General features: G+C 50.2%; 6 protein-coding genes across 6 annotated transcripts; 2 read left to right on the top strand and 4 right to left on the bottom strand.

Annotated features, from left to right (window-relative positions):
• Positions 1-132: 132 nt before the first annotated feature.
• FOBCDRAFT_201960 (uncharacterized protein) lies at positions 133-1,251 on the bottom strand (the record flags this gene model as incomplete). Its single annotated transcript, XM_031184698.2, has 2 exons — positions 133-951; positions 1,012-1,251. The coding sequence occupies 2 exons, from the start codon at positions 1,249-1,251 to the stop codon at positions 133-135; spliced, it is 1,059 nt and encodes a 352-aa protein (XP_031040340.1).
• A 2,244-nt stretch (positions 1,252-3,495) lies between these two features.
• Positions 3,496-5,272, bottom strand: FOBCDRAFT_37398 (polysaccharide pyruvyl transferase-domain-containing protein). Its single transcript, XM_031184697.3, has 3 exons — positions 4,661-5,272; positions 4,210-4,602; positions 3,496-4,160 (listed from the first exon to the last, which is right to left on the bottom strand). The coding sequence occupies exons 1-3, from the start codon at positions 5,128-5,130 to the stop codon at positions 3,638-3,640; spliced, it is 1,386 nt and encodes a 461-aa protein (XP_031040339.1). The 5' UTR covers positions 5,131-5,272; the 3' UTR covers positions 3,496-3,637.
• A 543-nt stretch (positions 5,273-5,815) lies between these two features.
• Positions 5,816-7,920, top strand: FOBCDRAFT_183492 (uncharacterized protein). Its single transcript, XM_031184696.3, has 4 exons — positions 5,816-6,564; positions 6,624-6,714; positions 6,771-7,154; positions 7,235-7,920. The coding sequence occupies exons 1-4, from the start codon at positions 6,277-6,279 to the stop codon at positions 7,642-7,644; spliced, it is 1,173 nt and encodes a 390-aa protein (XP_031040338.1). The 5' UTR covers positions 5,816-6,276; the 3' UTR covers positions 7,645-7,920.
• A 1,110-nt stretch (positions 7,921-9,030) lies between these two features.
• On the bottom strand, positions 9,031-10,857 carry FOBCDRAFT_224118 (ribosome biosynthesis protein RRB1). The gene is made up of 2 exons (XM_031184695.3): positions 10,494-10,857; positions 9,031-10,442 (listed from the first exon to the last, which is right to left on the bottom strand). Exons 1-2 carry the CDS (start codon positions 10,693-10,695, stop codon positions 9,181-9,183), a joined length of 1,464 nt encoding a protein of 487 aa, XP_031040337.2. The 5' UTR covers positions 10,696-10,857; the 3' UTR covers positions 9,031-9,180.
• A 712-nt stretch (positions 10,858-11,569) lies between these two features.
• On the top strand, positions 11,570-12,391 carry FOBCDRAFT_224117 (thioredoxin-like protein). Its single transcript, XM_031184694.3, has one exon. The coding sequence runs from the start codon at positions 11,762-11,764 to the stop codon at positions 12,164-12,166; it is 405 nt and encodes a 134-aa protein (XP_031040336.1). The 5' UTR covers positions 11,570-11,761; the 3' UTR covers positions 12,167-12,391.
• Positions 12,392-12,733: 342 nt separating this feature from the next.
• FOBCDRAFT_37380 (WD40-repeat-containing domain protein) lies at positions 12,734-16,233 on the bottom strand. The gene is made up of 3 exons (XM_031184689.3): positions 15,845-16,233; positions 15,459-15,619; positions 12,734-15,386 (listed from the first exon to the last, which is right to left on the bottom strand). Exons 1-3 carry the CDS (start codon positions 15,978-15,980, stop codon positions 12,801-12,803), a joined length of 2,883 nt encoding a protein of 960 aa, XP_031040331.3. The 5' UTR covers positions 15,981-16,233; the 3' UTR covers positions 12,734-12,800.
• Positions 16,234-16,291: the final 58 nt, after the last annotated feature.

The raw sequence follows: 16,291 nt of genomic DNA, 5'->3' as shown, positions 1-16,291 counted from the left end.
AAGTATGCCGAAAACCTGATCATCCAAACACCTGTCGTCATGATGAAGCCCGCCATACCCAAGAATAATAAAAGAAAAAAGGAAATGGTATATGTTATTTCATCTCATGACCAGCAAGAGGAAGTGAAGATCTTATAGCTTGAGATCTTTGGCTTCCTTGCTGTCCACCATTTCGGCTCGGCCCTCCTCTTCGCGAGGCAGAAGCTGGTAGCTGCCAGCGGCCTTCTTGGCCTGCTGGTATCGGTCTCGGGCCCAGCCGTAGAGGGCACTTCCGGCAAGAATAAGAGCCATGCTGCCGGCGCGGTCGGCAGTCAAAACCTCGCCGAGCAGAACAACGGCGAGAGAGCTCTGGGCGACACCTCGAGCGGCAGTGACGATCATATGTGTGGTCGGGCTAGTGACCTCGATTTGCATAAAGGTGGCGATGGTGAGGAGGAAAGCTGAGACACCGGTCAAACAGGCGGAGCTGAGGAACTGGCGGGCGACATCCATGGACTCGACGGTGAAAAGGCTGCTCATAGTGCTCATCTCTCCAGAAAGAGGGAAGAGAGGAATATAGAAAAGGATGGCCATACAGTTGGACATCCAGACCATCTGCCACATACCCTCCTGGCTCTTACCGAGGAATCGCTTGACGACAACGGACTCGACGGCAGTGGTGAAACTGGATCCGACACCGAGGAGAACACCCTTGCCGGAGGTGAGCATCTGGCTGTAGTCGGCCATCATTCCAGTTCCGAAACCAGCCATGACCATAGCGCAGCCGACGAGAGAGATAGGAGGGTAGTAAGGACGAGGTCGGAGAACCAGCAGAGACAGGAAGAGAGTAAATGGTAGTAGAAGACCACGGGCGATCTGGTAGACGGAGGCGTTGACTGAGGCGAGGCAGTATGTCTTGGCCAAGATTCCAATAAGACGTGCGACCGTGAGGGGTAGAAGAGCAATCCAAGCCTGAGATTATATGTTAATTGACGGTCTTTAACCAAAGAGACATTCAGTTGTGTCACTTACATTGAGTGGTCTGTACAGCTTGACCCATCCTGTAGCAACTCCAATAATTGTGAGTAGTACCACTTGTATCGTTGTCTGAAGAGCAAGCAATGTGACGGGGGCCTCAACGCCATTGAGGGCCGACTTGGATAGAATAGTGCTCCAGATAGCACATGATGAATGGAAGAGCACCACCAGGGCGACTCTCATCCGTGAAGGCGGGGGACGGTTCTCGACCTGAGGTTGTTCGGCGGCAGCCATTGTGACAAAAGATATTAAGGTTTATGTCGACTTATGTGTAGAACCAACGACAACCACAATAGTGTGAATGTAATGCAATGTAAGGGAAGATAAGGTAATGAAACGAAAATGGATATGGAAGAGTAAGAAGAATACGAGAGAAGAGAGTAGAGTAGAGTAGAGTAGAGTAGAGTAGTAATATAAAAAAACAACAACCAAGTCAGTCAACGTGATGTGGGTAAACGAATGTCTGAAGCGAGTTTCCGAGTGAACAAGCTTCCAAGGGTCTTCTCTCTCTCAAATCGGACTAGGAACCAAAAAACACGAAGATGTATGAAAAAGTCAAGACTCTCTGAGGGGAGAGGCTGGCAAATACGGGCTGTCCGGAGGTTTTGTTGATTGATTGATCATGTCTATTTCCGCACTAGGGCCCAAATACGCAGGCACAGAGAACCACCCAAGACTAAAGACTAGGGTGTCGTCAGTGAGAAGTAGTGCGTGTATCTAGTGCCACAGGCGGAATAGGGGGATTCCGTTTGCCTGCTTGCGTTGCTTAAATGGATCGAACGCGTTATCCCAGTGGAGAGCAGGGTAATCTGGCGCCACACCTTGGCCTTGGTTTTAAACTTGGACACTGGATATTGCTTTAGCCTCACTAACGAATGAGAGGACTCGAGAACCATCGCTATACTACTCCATCTTGACTATGTTCCTTGACCTTCTGGGTCATGGGCCTTGTTCCCTGGAAGCTCTACCGAAGTACCGCCATCGAGGGGTTATTGTGCTGGAGCCCATGCCGGGCCAGGGGACGGAGGTTCGTTGATGAGATTTGACATTGGCCTTAGCTTGGCTTTAACTTAACTAACAGGACGTGGGGTGTTGGCGAAGAATCGGCGGCTGTGACAAGGCGGAGAGTGGCACTGCATCTGCTGCAATGATGGGAAGTGGGAGGAATTACTTGGTGGGAACTCTGCAGGATAGCGCTTATGCCAGCTGTGGGGGGTCCCTCTAGTCACTGGGGATATGCAGCTACAGAGGCTCTTGCGAGTGACGTAGAGATTCTGGGAAATGCAGGTGCTGATCAAACCTCCGCCATTGGTCTCCTGTCGGGCGAATAAGGTAGGGTGACCCCTTACTAAAACTCAAACAAATAAGCCAATTTTTAAGTCTATGTGCTAAGGGTTGCAGTCAGTTTGAATGAATGGATGGATGGATTCGATGTTTTGTTTTACAGTATTACCCGCTGTAAGCTTCGGAAGGATGATCAGTGCCATGCCGACTCAGTCAGCCGTTGATTGTTTGCACAAACGCACTCGAGGCGCGAGTAATGCATGAGACTCCACCGGAATACCTCCCCATACCTTACTGCAGATGCAAGAAAACGCCCGAGGATACCTTATTGTATACTGAACCGTAGCCAAGAGTAAATGGGAAGCGAGACAAGAGCCAAGATATCAATAATCAGGTTTTGCTGTAGCCACGCATAACCCATCACCTTGTCCTCCCCCGTCCATGATCTTCCATTATCTCCTCAGCCGAATACTACCTTCATTTCTCTGCTCTTCCCTTCATTACTCCGATGTAGGGATATTCTCCACGTGATAATCACACAAACTCGCCTCAGTGGCCAGGGACCGACTGGAGGAATCCATGGAGCGTTTCAGCTTAGAGAGACGATCCCTAAGGTCTTAGTTCTCACTTCCTCCGTGCTCGTCATTTTCTTGATTAAGACAGGGCAGATTTCGGTGAGTTGCATTATAAGGAATCTTAGCCCCGAAAAAAATAATCGAGGGAAAGAAAAAGTGGACGGCCCTTTGATGAAGATGGACAAGCTGCTCCGCCCGGATGATGATTATGTGAAACCTGAGTAAAGCATTGAATGCTTGGCGATGCGTGTATCAATCACGTTTGCGAATAATGGGCCCTGAACTGGCCACTCTGTGAACAACGTGAGACTTGGGTGAGGTGATGATTGTTTTATTCTTGGTTTCGTTATTGTACAGCTCGCAACGAAACGCGAGGCGCAGTGTATGCGATTTTCTTTTTTCGCTCTGTCTCAATTCTTGTTCAGACAGGCAAGGACATAACTGTAAAAAGACGAGTAAAAAATCTAAGATGCGGTGACGAAATTAAACACAATATGGTAGCGCCATGCATGGTATCCCCTGTTCCGTTCCCCATTCAGTGCCCCAGACAAGATAGGCCAGCTCCATCATGATGAGATGGGTGACATGTTGGTATGTATGTGTATGTTAAGTGTCTCCCATCAAAATAGCAGAATATCCCCCAGCCGGCTCGGGGCAACCATTCAACTCTAAGCAGAAAAATACCATTGGCAATAATAAAGAGCTCCAATGCTGGGTATGGGTAGTAAGGAAAACATTATATCTGGCTGCTAGCCAGTTCATCATGATGAGCCAGCCTCAGCCTGGGGAGTAGGTGTAGGTACAGACTTGGGCTTGGGCGGGTCAACAGCCCTGAGGCCATCCTTGACCTCCTGCTCAAAGTACATGCGCGCCACATCAAACGCAGAGTCGATGCTCTTTGTAATCTTGGTGCAGCCGCAATCGCGCGTCCATGTGTTGTGGAAGTTGAGGTTCTTACCCAACTTGCTATCCATCAGCACGTGTGGTACGCCGATAACTGTCGATAGAATGTGACCGTGGAGACGGTCGGTGATGACGAAGTGAGCAGAGCCCAAGAGCTCAAAGCCCGCCATCGACTTGGCCCACGCTCGCTGGTTCTTACCCTCCTCGCGTTCGGCGTCATCGTCGATCGAAGGGGTCTTGGTGAACTTCCAGTCGACCTTGTTGTATGTTACGTTGCCGATGCTGCCACCTAGGTCGACCTTGCCCTCGCCAAACTCAATGCCAGCAGAGTCACCGTCAGAAATCTCGGCATCCTTTCGGGCGAGAATCAGAATATCGTGGCTAGGTATAAAGTTAGCTTTAGTTCAACGGTTAGGCTGGCAATACTAACGTCTTCTTTGTGTTGTGTCGAAAGTCAGATCGGTTGCCCCACATGAAAGCAATATCAGGAACAAGATCACTCTGAATACCCTCAGTCTGTCCAAAGTTGTCCATGAGCCAGTCGTAGCTGGGCTTGTCACGAGCAGCCAACTGCAAATCGTGGTGCTTGGTGAAAGCCTTTCTGGTCTTGTCAATTCTCTCGGGGTTGGTCATGTAGATACTCTGGGGGAAAGCTCGGATGGAGACGTTGAGGAAGTTCTCAATCATGTTCATGCGCGAAGGTTGGTCCTCCCAGTAGTAATCGTTGAAGTTGCCACCACCAGCCATGATGATACCAGAGTGTGGGCGGTGCTCCTCCAACTTTCTGCGGAACTTTGCAATGTCGCAGTCCTTGTACATGAAGCTGTAACACATTACATTAGTATTGATGCTGTCCAACGTGGTACAGGCGAGATCCTTACCGGCAGGCTTCCATAGTCTCGATTCCAAGGATACTCAGCAGAATCTGCTGTGCGGACCAAATCGCAGCATCACCCTTGTTCTCCGTCTCGAGATAACCCCAGATGTTGGCATAGCGAATTCCTTCGAACCTCTTCTGGTAAGCATGGATGAGACGCTGCTGTAAATCGTTGACGATGTTCTCACAACCCGGTGTAGGAGCTCGAGTCAAATCGTAGGAGATGTCTGTGTTGGGGTCCTTGTCCAACTCTGTGTCCTCCTCTCCAGCACCCACGGCGCCAGCGGCGTCGGTAGGCTTTGGGGGCTCGTCGATAGTGACATTGTCGCCTTTCGAAGGCCAATGCCAGTCTGCGCTTGGTAAATGATCCTTAAAGCTCTCAGGTGCCTGGTAAGACACCAATATAGCGAAGACAAAGAGCACAGCAATCACGGCTAGCGCGATGCGTGTGAAGCGGTTCATCGCAGGTAACATGATGAACTCATGGAAGTAGATGTTTTAGGTTAGAGTTATGGTTGTGGAAAAGGAGTGGAACACCCGGATATTTCTATCACGGGCTGGGCTTAACGAAGCAAGCAAAAGCGGCGAAAAGACAAGATGGAAAATGCAATGGAAGGGAAAGAGAAAAAGAAAGTATATTGAAACGCCTTTTGAACTTGGGGATGAAAAGATGCGACCCCCCATCTCCATAGCATAGCATCCTAGCCCTTCTAAGTCGGTACCTACCTCTAGGCTCTAACTTAGTGTCTCCCATCCCATCCATACCTAATCCACATTCACCCACCTCCATCTCCTGGGCTTGAACTTGGTCTTGGCTGGTTCCTCCACTCGGGCGATTCGATGATGGATGCGTTCAAAGTGCGCCACGGCCACGCGCCTGCACCGCACCCATGACCCATCCACAGATTGTCTCGGCAGGGATGCAGAGTCTCTGATTTTGATGATAATCGTTGCAGCCCCCTATTCCTCTGTGGCATATGTATATATCCAAGCAGACTCTGTCTGCAGCCAGTTTGGAGTGCCAGGGACCCTCGGCCGGGATGTGGGTTCCTGACGTCGACAGTCGGCCTCATCAACTTCGTATCCCAGTAAGGTTCACACAGCGCGGTTATTCACTTATACAGTATATGAAGATAGACAGAAGATGCGATTATTGACTCTTACGCGGCGCAAGAAAAAAAAGAGTGGAAAAGGTCTTACCGGGATCCTTATCGCCTTAGTTGAATGTAGCCAAGTTGGCCAAGAACGGACGCAAGCCCCCTTTTCCTCACTTCCCTCAATTGTACCGTGCAGCAGAAGTTACAGTGATACACCCTTTTTTCTCTTATTCCCTATCCCTCCCTATCCCTATCCACTCACTTGACTTGGCATCTCCACGGTGGCCTTTGGTTGATTGACTGGATCGATTTTTTATCTGGAGCCCTTCGCTTTTCTCGTCTTGTCTTGTCTTGTCCTGTCCCGCATATCGTATCGTATCGCTTCGTGTTCTTTTCGAGATTCGTCATTCTCTGCTACGCATTGAATCACTGTTGAACGACATTCCGGCCGTTCGTCCACTCTTTTTTTAGAAGCCGTTTAATCGCTTGCGACCGACCAACCGACCGACTCGACGCCGCAGCCATGGCTGACCAGAACAAGAAGAACGACGACTTCGTTGCCAAGATGCCCGAGTCTGCCAACGAGAACAACATTGGTGATGGTGACAAGGAGAACGACTCCCTTGTTGGCCGCGGTCCAGGCACTGATGCCCTCCCCGCGCAGCCTTCAGGCTTCATGAACAAGATCGAGAACAGCGGGCCATTCTCTATTCTTGCTTACTGTCTGTCTTCTATTTCCATGACCGTCGTCAACAAGTATGTTGTGTCTGGTACATCATGGAACCTTACTTTCTTCTACCTCGCTGTTCAGGTATGTTTTTCGCTATTCCCTGAGTTTAAGGAATGCCAATTGACTCGGTGTCTCTGTAGTCCATTGTCTGTATTGTTGCCATCACAGCATGCAAGCAATTCGGCATGATCAAGTCCCTTGCTCCCCTTGAGATGGACCGCATCAAGAAGTGTACGTTGTAATTGCTTTTCACGAATGAGGGGCAGTGGCTAATGCGATCCGAACAGGGTACCCAATTTCGCTCGTCCTTGTTGGTATGATCTACACAAGCACCAAGGCTCTGCAGTACCTCTCCGTGCCTGTCTACACCATCTTCAAGAACTTGACCATCATCGCCATTGCTTATGGTGAGGTCCTCTGGTTTGGTGGTTCCGTCACACCCATCGCCCTCTCTTCTTTCGGTCTCATGGTTCTGAGCTCTGTGGTTGCTGCCTGGGCTGATATCAAGAGCGCTATCTCTGGTGACTACAGCGCTACTACTGGTGATGCTGATGCGCTTGCGACTCTGAATGCCGGTTACTTCTGGATGGCGATGAACGTCTTCTGCTCTGCTTCTTATGTTTTGGGCATGCGCAAGGTTATCCACAAGATGAACTTCAAGGATTGGGACAGTACGTTTATCCTCTGGGCGCAACCTCAGGGTTGCGCTCGAAAACACTGCATGAGAGAACAACTGCTAACAAATCGATAGCCATGTACTACAACAACCTTCTCACCATTCCTGTCCTTGTCTTCTTCTCTCTCGTCACTGAGGACTGGTCCAGCGCCAACTTCGCCAAGAACTTCCCCGAGGACTCGCGCAACCGTATCTTCATCGGCATCATCTACTCAGGTCTGGCCGCTATCTTCATTTCTTACTGCTCCGCCTGGTGCATCCGAGTCACCTCTTCCACCACCTACTCCATGGTTGGTGCTCTCAACAAGCTGCCCATCGCCGTCTCTGGTCTCGTCTTCTTCGCTGCTCCCGTTACCGTTGGAAGTGTTTCAGCCATCTTCATCGGTTTCGTCTCGGGTATCGTTTATGCTTGGGCCAAGGTCAAGGAGAATGAGGCCAAGAAGAACGCTCTTCCTACAGCTGAGAGCCGAGAGCCATCAAAGTAAATTTGACATGGCACGGCGATGGCTTGTTAGGGCTGCTGTCACCATTCTGCAAGGCTCATTAGCTAATTGGCCATTTTTGGCCAATATTTCCATTTAGTCTGGTTAGACCTGAACGACAATAATGTACCGTTCCACGGTATTTGAACGACACAAGTAATGTAGACATTTTTTTGTATAACGTCGGGGGCAAGAGCTCGCTATCTCGATGGGGTTTTAGGGTGTCATTTAAAAGCGTTTATAGACCTGCTTCAATACACTGTCTTTTTGCTACTGCAAACATAATGTCAACAACAATGGCGCAGGGCTACCTAGTAGTGAAGACGAACCAACAGACAACGCTCGAGCCTTCATGACGTCCAGCATAAAGGGAACACGGCTCAGCCCTGCCCGTTGACATGGGAGACTGGTTAACGTTCAACGGCGTGGCCTTGGCACAGATCTCGCATGGCATGGCATGTCATGTTGCACAGCACTACACTACAGTAACGTACACAAGAGGCTACATAAGCCCAACGTTACATCAGTGCATGGTGTGAGTCTTCACTAACGACGCCATGTCTTGTACAGTAAAAGACCGAAAGTATCTTCAACAAATCACCTACCAATAATTAAACTTATCCATAATTTCATCTCGACTTAAAGTCATGCATTAATCTCCATGCTCCTCCTTCATCTTCCAGAAATCTCATCTCACCCCTATCTCCTGCAGAACAGGGCTGAGCCATGTCAGATTAACCCAATTTTCGCTCTCAACCCCGTTTTAAGCATATTGAGTGACATTCCACCCCCTTTTCCATAGAAGCATTTTGTGGCGTGAGGCATTTCATTCTTTCGCTCAAGAAAAGGAAAAAAAGACCGTTCTGGAACGGCGGGCTCCCTTGGTTTGACATGTTTCTAGGCGCGGGGGAGGATCGCTACCGCTGGGCTGGGACGCGTTAGTTCGAGTCGAAGTCTCTAGCGGGAGGACCGTTAGAATCAATAGTCTAGCCCTACGAAAAGATGCAGTCGACATTGTGTTTGAGATATGATGGGGATTACATGGTATATTGTGGTTTTAGCGATATGGTGTAGTTTCGGCTCCAGGGTAGACGGAGGAAGAGATGTAATCTTAGTTTATAGACTGGCGTTTTGCTAGTTATTCAGCTCCGTGATCCTACGGTAGTGTGTATGGAGAACAGTAAAATGTTAATTGGGACTTCAGTTGAATCCTTGACCTGGTTTAAAAACTAAGAAGTGTTTCATGAAGAGTGCCGATGAGAATTTAGAGTAGGATTATATAAGATTAAAGATTAGCTTGGTTTACGTGCACTGGAGCCTCAGCTTACTTATGCAAGGATGAGAAACATCGAAACATTTCACAGATTCTTAACACCAAACAGAGTAAAGTCCAAAGGAAAACATAGTCATTTATCTATCAAATTCGACAAAGGAGATCTCATTATACGCCGTGCCATGCCGTTCAATCAATAACAGATCCACTGTGAATCTGTCTGTAAACTTTTCCGTCCCAGTCATTTCGTCCCACAGATAGACACCTTATACGCTGATGGTCCTGAAGACGCTGAACTCCTCTCCTGTGGCGACCAAGCTACCCGTGATCTGAGGGTGCCAGTGCACCTCCTTCACATCCTTGAGGTAGTGCACGAACAACAGCTGGGGCGGCACGTCCTTGACACCCGCTGTGTCCTTGCTCTCCTCGTCATCAAGCTCGACAGCAAGATCCCACAGTGTGACGGTGTTATCACCAGCGGCCACGGCGACGATGGAGTCGTCGGTGGGATGCCACTCAATGCTTGTGATCTGCTCCTTGTTGAAGTTGAAGCTGGCGATGGGCTGGGGCTTATCGGAGCTGGCCTTCCATTGTCGGAGATCCCAAACGCCCCATGCACCGTTGTCGTCTCCGGAGGCGAGCAGATGAGTTGTCTGGCGCGACCAAGACATGACGTTGACGTCGACATTTGAAACCTGCATGGTGATAGCGGGCTTACGGGACTTGGATCGCACGTCCCAGATGCGAATGGTGCCGTCGCTTGAAGCAGAGGCAAAGACAGATTGCTCGGAGGGTGACCACTGGAGCTCCTCGACACTGCTGGTGTGGCCCTGGAAAGGTCGGTTGTCGGTGACCCAGCCGCCTCCATCGGTGCGTGTTGTCACGTAAATGAGACCGTCGTTGTCACCCGTGAGGAGCTTACCACCGGGAACTGTGGGAGACCAGTCAACGGCGTAACCTTCGGTCTTGTGGGCGCGGACAGTAGAGATAGGCTTGTTCTGCTGAGCGGAGATAGTAGTTCCGGGGTTGTCGAAGGAGGCGAGGTGGGGAGTAATGTCGTGGATAAAGACGTTGCTTGACTCGGTCATCGTAGCAGTGAGGGTAGTTCCAGGTCGTCCAGCCTCTTGGCTAGGAATCTGGTGGGCGCGGATGCGGTTGGTCGTAGAGTTGAGAGGGATAGACTTGCTCTCCAGGATAGGGTCAGAGTCCTCGTCATCATCGTCCTCCGAATCAGAACCCTCGTCACCACGGTCCATCTTGCTGAGACCGCTGAACTTCATAACCATGATCTGGTTGTCAGAGGCCTTTCCAGTCTCGGCTTGTGATCCAGAGACAGTGTACATGGTAGCAGGGTAGGCCTTGCGGTTGTCGCCAAGGTCATCGCGGATGATATCGAAAGAAAGGCATGGCCAGGGTGTGCTGAGGTTGTGCAGCATCTCGTAGGTTGTCAGATCGGGGGCGAGGGTCTGGCCGGGTTCGAGTTTGCTTCGTCCGACGATGAAGGTTCCTTGGTCGACTTCCATGGCATCTGTTCACAACATTAGACTGAATTCTGAGCAGTTCAGGGACGATGACTTACCCTTCTCTTCAGCCTCGCGCTCAGCATCAGGTCTTCCATCAACGCCAGCCTCAAGAATCTCATCCTCGCTCTCGAACTCATCCTCGAACTCATCTTCAAACTCTCCCATCTCCTTGGTGTTGTCGTCAATGTCCATCTTCTCAGGGCGTTCGCCGCCCTTGAGGGCATCGCCGTGATCGGCCTCAGCAGTTCTCTTTGCCATGATTGGAATATGCGGTGTTCTTTGGTTCGATCTACAAATTGAAACCACAAAAAGAATGAATTTTTAGTTATCGCCGTCTTTTTGGTGCCCCTCCAAATCGACTGCAGGAAAAAAATAAATTGGAGACTACCGAACCCCGCCATGACGCGGGGCTTTCCGAGAATTTACCGGCGCAAAGCCTTTTGTGGGATGAAAGAGATCATTGCAATGGGAAGAATCAAAGTATGAGTGCGAGAGGAGTAAGTCGTATTGAACCTCTCAAGTTATTTTGTGTATTTCTATAGATTATATGACTAGAGATGATACAAGTAAGGTAAAGAGGGAAACTCCACCAGAATGTACCTGTCTTTGATCTAAGGCCTTTGATCACAACTGCCGCACGGCATGAGCATGATGAAATCGCGGTGATTGCCAAAGCCAAAGGGTAGAGTGAGACTTGGATTGTATGTCTTATAACAATCAGGCCGAGGCATGAGTTGTAAGACAATCTGATTACAACAAAGCTTTGCCTTGGTTGGACCCTGTATTGCTGATAAATTCAAGCCTCCCTTCGCCCCATACAGATCGGTCGTATTCGCGGACCGTAGTTTGATTCCAAATGGCTTCCGTTACGCATGGAATACGTTCCATGGACATAGCTCGGCCATTGGGCCATTAAACTCGGTTGGGCCTGTTTTGTCAGCAGTCAATTCCATTCATTCAGCGGCACTCGGCCCAAGGAACCCCACGTCAGCCTCTCCGAAATTTCACGATTGTGTCATAGTGCCTGTCATGTTCACCACCACCGACTCCCGGGTTCCTGAATAATTGAGTATCTGAGTAGACCAGGTAGAGTAATCAATCGCGAAACTGGAGCTTCTAGAAGCCTGAATAACCAAGTATATAAACGTATCCACTCCGCTACAGTAGATCCATCTTGACCTTTTGAATTCTACCCCTCCATATCATATTTACTTAGTTATATAAACACAATCCCCCCGCCAAAACCCCTCAACCCTTCGACACCAAACAAAACACACTTACAGACCAACACCTATACCACCAAAACCACACCACACCTTTCAAAATGGCTGCCCCCTCCTCCGCTGTTGTCGAGATCAAGTCCAAGGCTCAATTCGACGAGCTCGTCAAGACTACTCCCTACGTCGCTCTCCAAGCCCACGCCTCATGGTGCGGTCCCTGCAAGGCCATCTCCCCTATCTTCAACAAGCAGGCCGCCGAGCACAAGTCCGACAAGTACGCCTTCGCCAAGTTCGACACCGACGACGTCCCCGATCTCGCCTTTGAGCTCGGCATCCGCTCCATCCCCGCCTTCTTCTTCTTCGAGAACGGCGACAAGGCCAGCGATCTGCTCGGCGCTGTCCCCCCCAAGCTGACTGCCGCTGTCAAGACCTACGCCGACAAGGCTACCGGCGGTGCTGCCGAGAAGCCCGCCGAGGAGAACACCCTCAAGACCGATGAGAACTTCTAGATGGAAAGCCTCGGGCGAAAAATAAAAACACTACAGAGCAAATGGCGTTAAGAACGCAGATTCGCAAGGATACCCCCCCTATAAACAAGGCGCACATCACGGGCGCCATTCACCAAGGCGAAAACCATCATGAGCTAGGATTGCGGCATATGGCTATGCGAAAGCGCAAGGCTTTGAGGAGGATGGGTTGCATTGCTTAGCTAGAAATACACCTGATCACTTCAACGCAATTCTTGTCTCTTTGTGAAATATTTGTAATTCTTTTTTTTGTTACCTCTAGAGGTAAATTGTATATACGTACTGTGATATCAAGTAAATGTTCGCTGTGGCTCATTGTTGGCCGTGTAATCCGAGACTTCATATCTCGCTATGCTAAGGATTCCAGAACTCATGCTATCGTCAAACTCCTCTTACTTCTCTGGAATCTTCTCTTGAGCCCCCTTTTCGAACCTCCCCCTGCAAGATTCCTATCCTCTTTGACACAAGAAAAAGTCAAGTAAGTTATTGTACAGGGTTCGATGTGTAAACACCCTATCAGACGCCTTTCCAAGTGGTATACGATCAAGCCCCTATAAGCAAAACAAACGCCAACTCCAACAAATGCTGCTGAGATATATCATTCCCATGTCGTATCTCAGTAAGATTGAACAACTGAATCCGCCGACTCATCACTAATGCGGCCGACGCCAGAATCCACTCGTTTCTTACTTGGTGTGATTTCCTCATGTGTTTCGATTTGATCCTCGAAACCATTCTTCTGATCACCTTGAACCGAAAGCCTCGATGTCAACCTTGGTCCTGCTGATCTGCGCCGGTTTGCAACATCTTGGCGAGGTGGCTTCAGCTCGTCAACACCCAGACTCATTCTTGGCGAGGATCTCTCTCTAACGCTGAGAAACTGGCTTCCAGAGCGACTATGACCGGGGTTTGGCGATCCGTTGGGGCTTGTAGGTGAGTTCAACGCCGACGAGTAGCGGAGGCTTTGACGTGAACTTCTCCATCTGCTCAAATTCCAGAAACTGCCCTCCTTGTCGTTAACACCCTCAGAATCAGAGGCACTGATAAGACTGAAACTTGGGGTTGGTGGGCTTGTGATGCCGTTTCTCTCCCGGTCATGTGAAGCTCTGACTGTGGTGCGGTTAGATAGACCACTGCCGGTAGGACTTGTAGGAGTTGGGCGGCTGATCGGACTCGTCGGTAAGGGCTTCCTTCGAGATTCTGGTGCCAGGTTGGCCGTTGAGTTGATCGGTGACTGTCCCGGTTTGGTAGGAGACATAGATCGCTCGCTTCGAGCTGGTGTATTGTTCATGCTGGGTCTTCCTCCATCGATATCCTGACGCCAGCTGTTAATTCTGTCAGAAGCATGCTGGAGTTGGATCGGATTGGGACCAGGAATGTTAAGTGATCCACGTCTCGATTGCACACGACTGCTCGCACTCGTTCTCGTCATGACACTGCCACTCCTACCGACACCAGAGAGACGGTTGCCCAATCGAGAACCTGACTCCCAGAGTCCTTGCTGGCGCTTCTTATGGGCACAGTCCTGTCTGAAGACCTTGATCTTTCCAGTTCTATCAGTGGTGATGATGATATTTCCGTCCAGATGCCTTGAGCGCTCGATGTATGCTGGTGTTTCTTCGGGCTTTTTGTTGCTGTGAAGCGAGTCGCCGTGGTCTTCGTCTGACAAAGCCGAATGGCTTGGCGTGCTTTCTTCGAGGCTTCGCAGCATCACGGGTGGCGGGTTGCACAAGTCATAGATAGGATCCCCAGAAGCACTCAATAGCTGCCGACTCTTTGACGGAGCCATCAAAGCCGTGGTGACGACCTCGGGGTGAGCATCGAATGTTTCGTATGGCTGCTTGTCCTTGATCTCGTCTTGGCCACCGAGCTTCCAGATGTAGGCCTTCCGATCCTCGCTGCCGCAGATAATATAGCTGCCATCGTCGCTGAAGCGTGCATTAATTTGGCTTGACTGGTTTTCCAGTCCCTTGTACTTAACCTGGATCACTTTGTCGTTTAGGTTATACACTCGAACTCGAGAGTCGTTCGAAGTAACCAGGACCTTGACCGTCCCAGCTTCGGGTCCTGACGGTATCGTCATAGTTCGAATGCCAGTGATTTTACTTCCTTTGGCATTTTTGCCCCTTGATGAGCGGACGTGAATTTGGTACTTGAGCTTCAAGCCCTCGGTAGCGTAGAAAGTACATAGACCACTCAGCACACCACATATAGCAATATTTCCGTCGGGGGAAAATGCTACCGCAGTAATGAATTCACCCACAGGTGCTTGGAAAGCGACGCTCTTGTCCGGAATGCTCCATAATCGTAGTTGCGCATCCAGTGATCCTGCAAGAAAGAATCGATCGTCTGTAGGGTGGAAGGCGATCGACGTGACCAGATCCTTGTGCACAAAAGTACACAAGCAATCACTCCTGCTCATATGCCATAACTTTACGGTCTTGTCCATGGAAGAGGATAGCAAAAAGTTGTTCTTGCTCCAGCTCAAGGCAAGCACCTCGCCATTGTGTTCCTTGAATTCTCGCACAGGCTTTGTGCGGAAGACAGGAGCACTAAGCTTCTCGCCATGAGTACCATTTTGTGCCTCCTCTTCCTCGTGTGCTTTGCGTTCCTCCGGCGTAGATATCACAGCAAACACTCGTACGATCTGATCCTTTCCTGCGACGGCCAAGTATCGTCCATCCAAGCTGAATTCGGCTGCCCAGATAGCATCACCACCCCTAAGGATCTTGCTTCCAACTGCCGTTGCTACCGCTCGGCCGTGCGTATGTTTGTGTTCTGAGGCGGTAAGTTCTTGTGCGAGGAATAGGTGGTTATAGTCTCTATCCTTCTTGTTATGCGCCTTGACTCGGATATATCGTGGAGGTTCTTTATGAAGAGGTATGTATCCTCCACCTGCACCGATGACGGATGTGAGAGCTCGTGCGTAGGTGCCATCGGTTCGCAGTTCACCCAGTTCGGAGTCGGATTCCTGCATGTCATCATCTTTCCTCCAACTTCCGCGCATTCCCAGTCGACTCAGGAAAGAAACTCCTTTCCTCCGATCCTTGCTAGAATCTTGGGTAGTGTTTGGCGACTTGCTAAGTTCGGAGCTTTGTCTTTGTAGGTTGTCTGCAGCAGGGCTGTCGGAACGACCCTGGTTTAGAATTCGTTGTGCAATGGTAGGCTCCGCGGTGTTACTGTTGGTACGCAAGTAGATTTGCTAAACATCACATGTTAGTTGCGGTCCAAGTATACCTCGTTGCCCTTGAGTCAACTAGTCGCAAATACTTACCGTACTCAAAGGGTCAAGCCCAGCGTTTGGGGGAGGACTGGGAGAACTCGACTTGAAGGGAGGTTTCCAGTCCTTTGTTTCTTTTGCATTCTGAGAGCCTGACACAGATGGTTGTGTAGTCGAGAGCCTGCTCGATGGGAGGTCCAGGGAAGCACCAGCACCTATTGACAAATTGTCAGCTTACATAGTATTATAGTGAGCATTGTGTATAGCTAGTATAATAGTGGCCAGTGAAAAGGGCCTTGGGCGCATAGGAAGCTCCAGTCGCAACAAGTCCCTGCATAAGCGGACATGCGCCCAGGCGTTCACTTAGTAGGTAGGGCATTGTGACTTGGCCATAGGACCGAGTGGAGGGGCAAGAGTAAAGAAGCATATACAGTACATACCCTGAGAATCAGAACGAGCAGCGAGGCTCTGGCGGCGTTGAGGCTCAGACTCGGGAAGGCTGGAAAGGGCAGAATCGTGTCGTCTATACAAACCACGTTCGCCCCGGACAGCAGGCGAAGAATTGGAGGCGGACATCTTCCATACTTGATGGGCAACCAGTCCCTAAAGAATTTTGAACGAGATAGACCGGATTGCGCGGGCGGTCGGCCTCGCGCAACTTGTGGGAGTCCAGTCCCCGACCCGATCAAAACGAGAGAGTGTGGCCTTGGCTGACGGACTCGGAGACTCGTGGGGGGGTGAGCACTGAGAAGTGGGCGGGCGTGGCGGAGACCGGGGGTAACGAGCTTCTGAAGTCCAATCCGAAGGGTCCGAGAGCGAGCGAGAGGGAACGAGACGTGAGGCTGGGAGGCTTGGCTCAAGGCAGATCCTTTCGTACGGGCTCGATG

The sequence above is a fragment of the Fusarium oxysporum genome, chromosome V (genome assembly GCF_013085055.1).
Source record: "Fusarium oxysporum Fo47 chromosome V, complete sequence".
NCBI classification, from domain to species: domain Eukaryota; kingdom Fungi; phylum Ascomycota; class Sordariomycetes; order Hypocreales; family Nectriaceae; genus Fusarium; species Fusarium oxysporum.
Note: the sequence above shows the minus strand (reverse complement) of the source record. Positions and strands in the feature narration are given on the sequence as shown.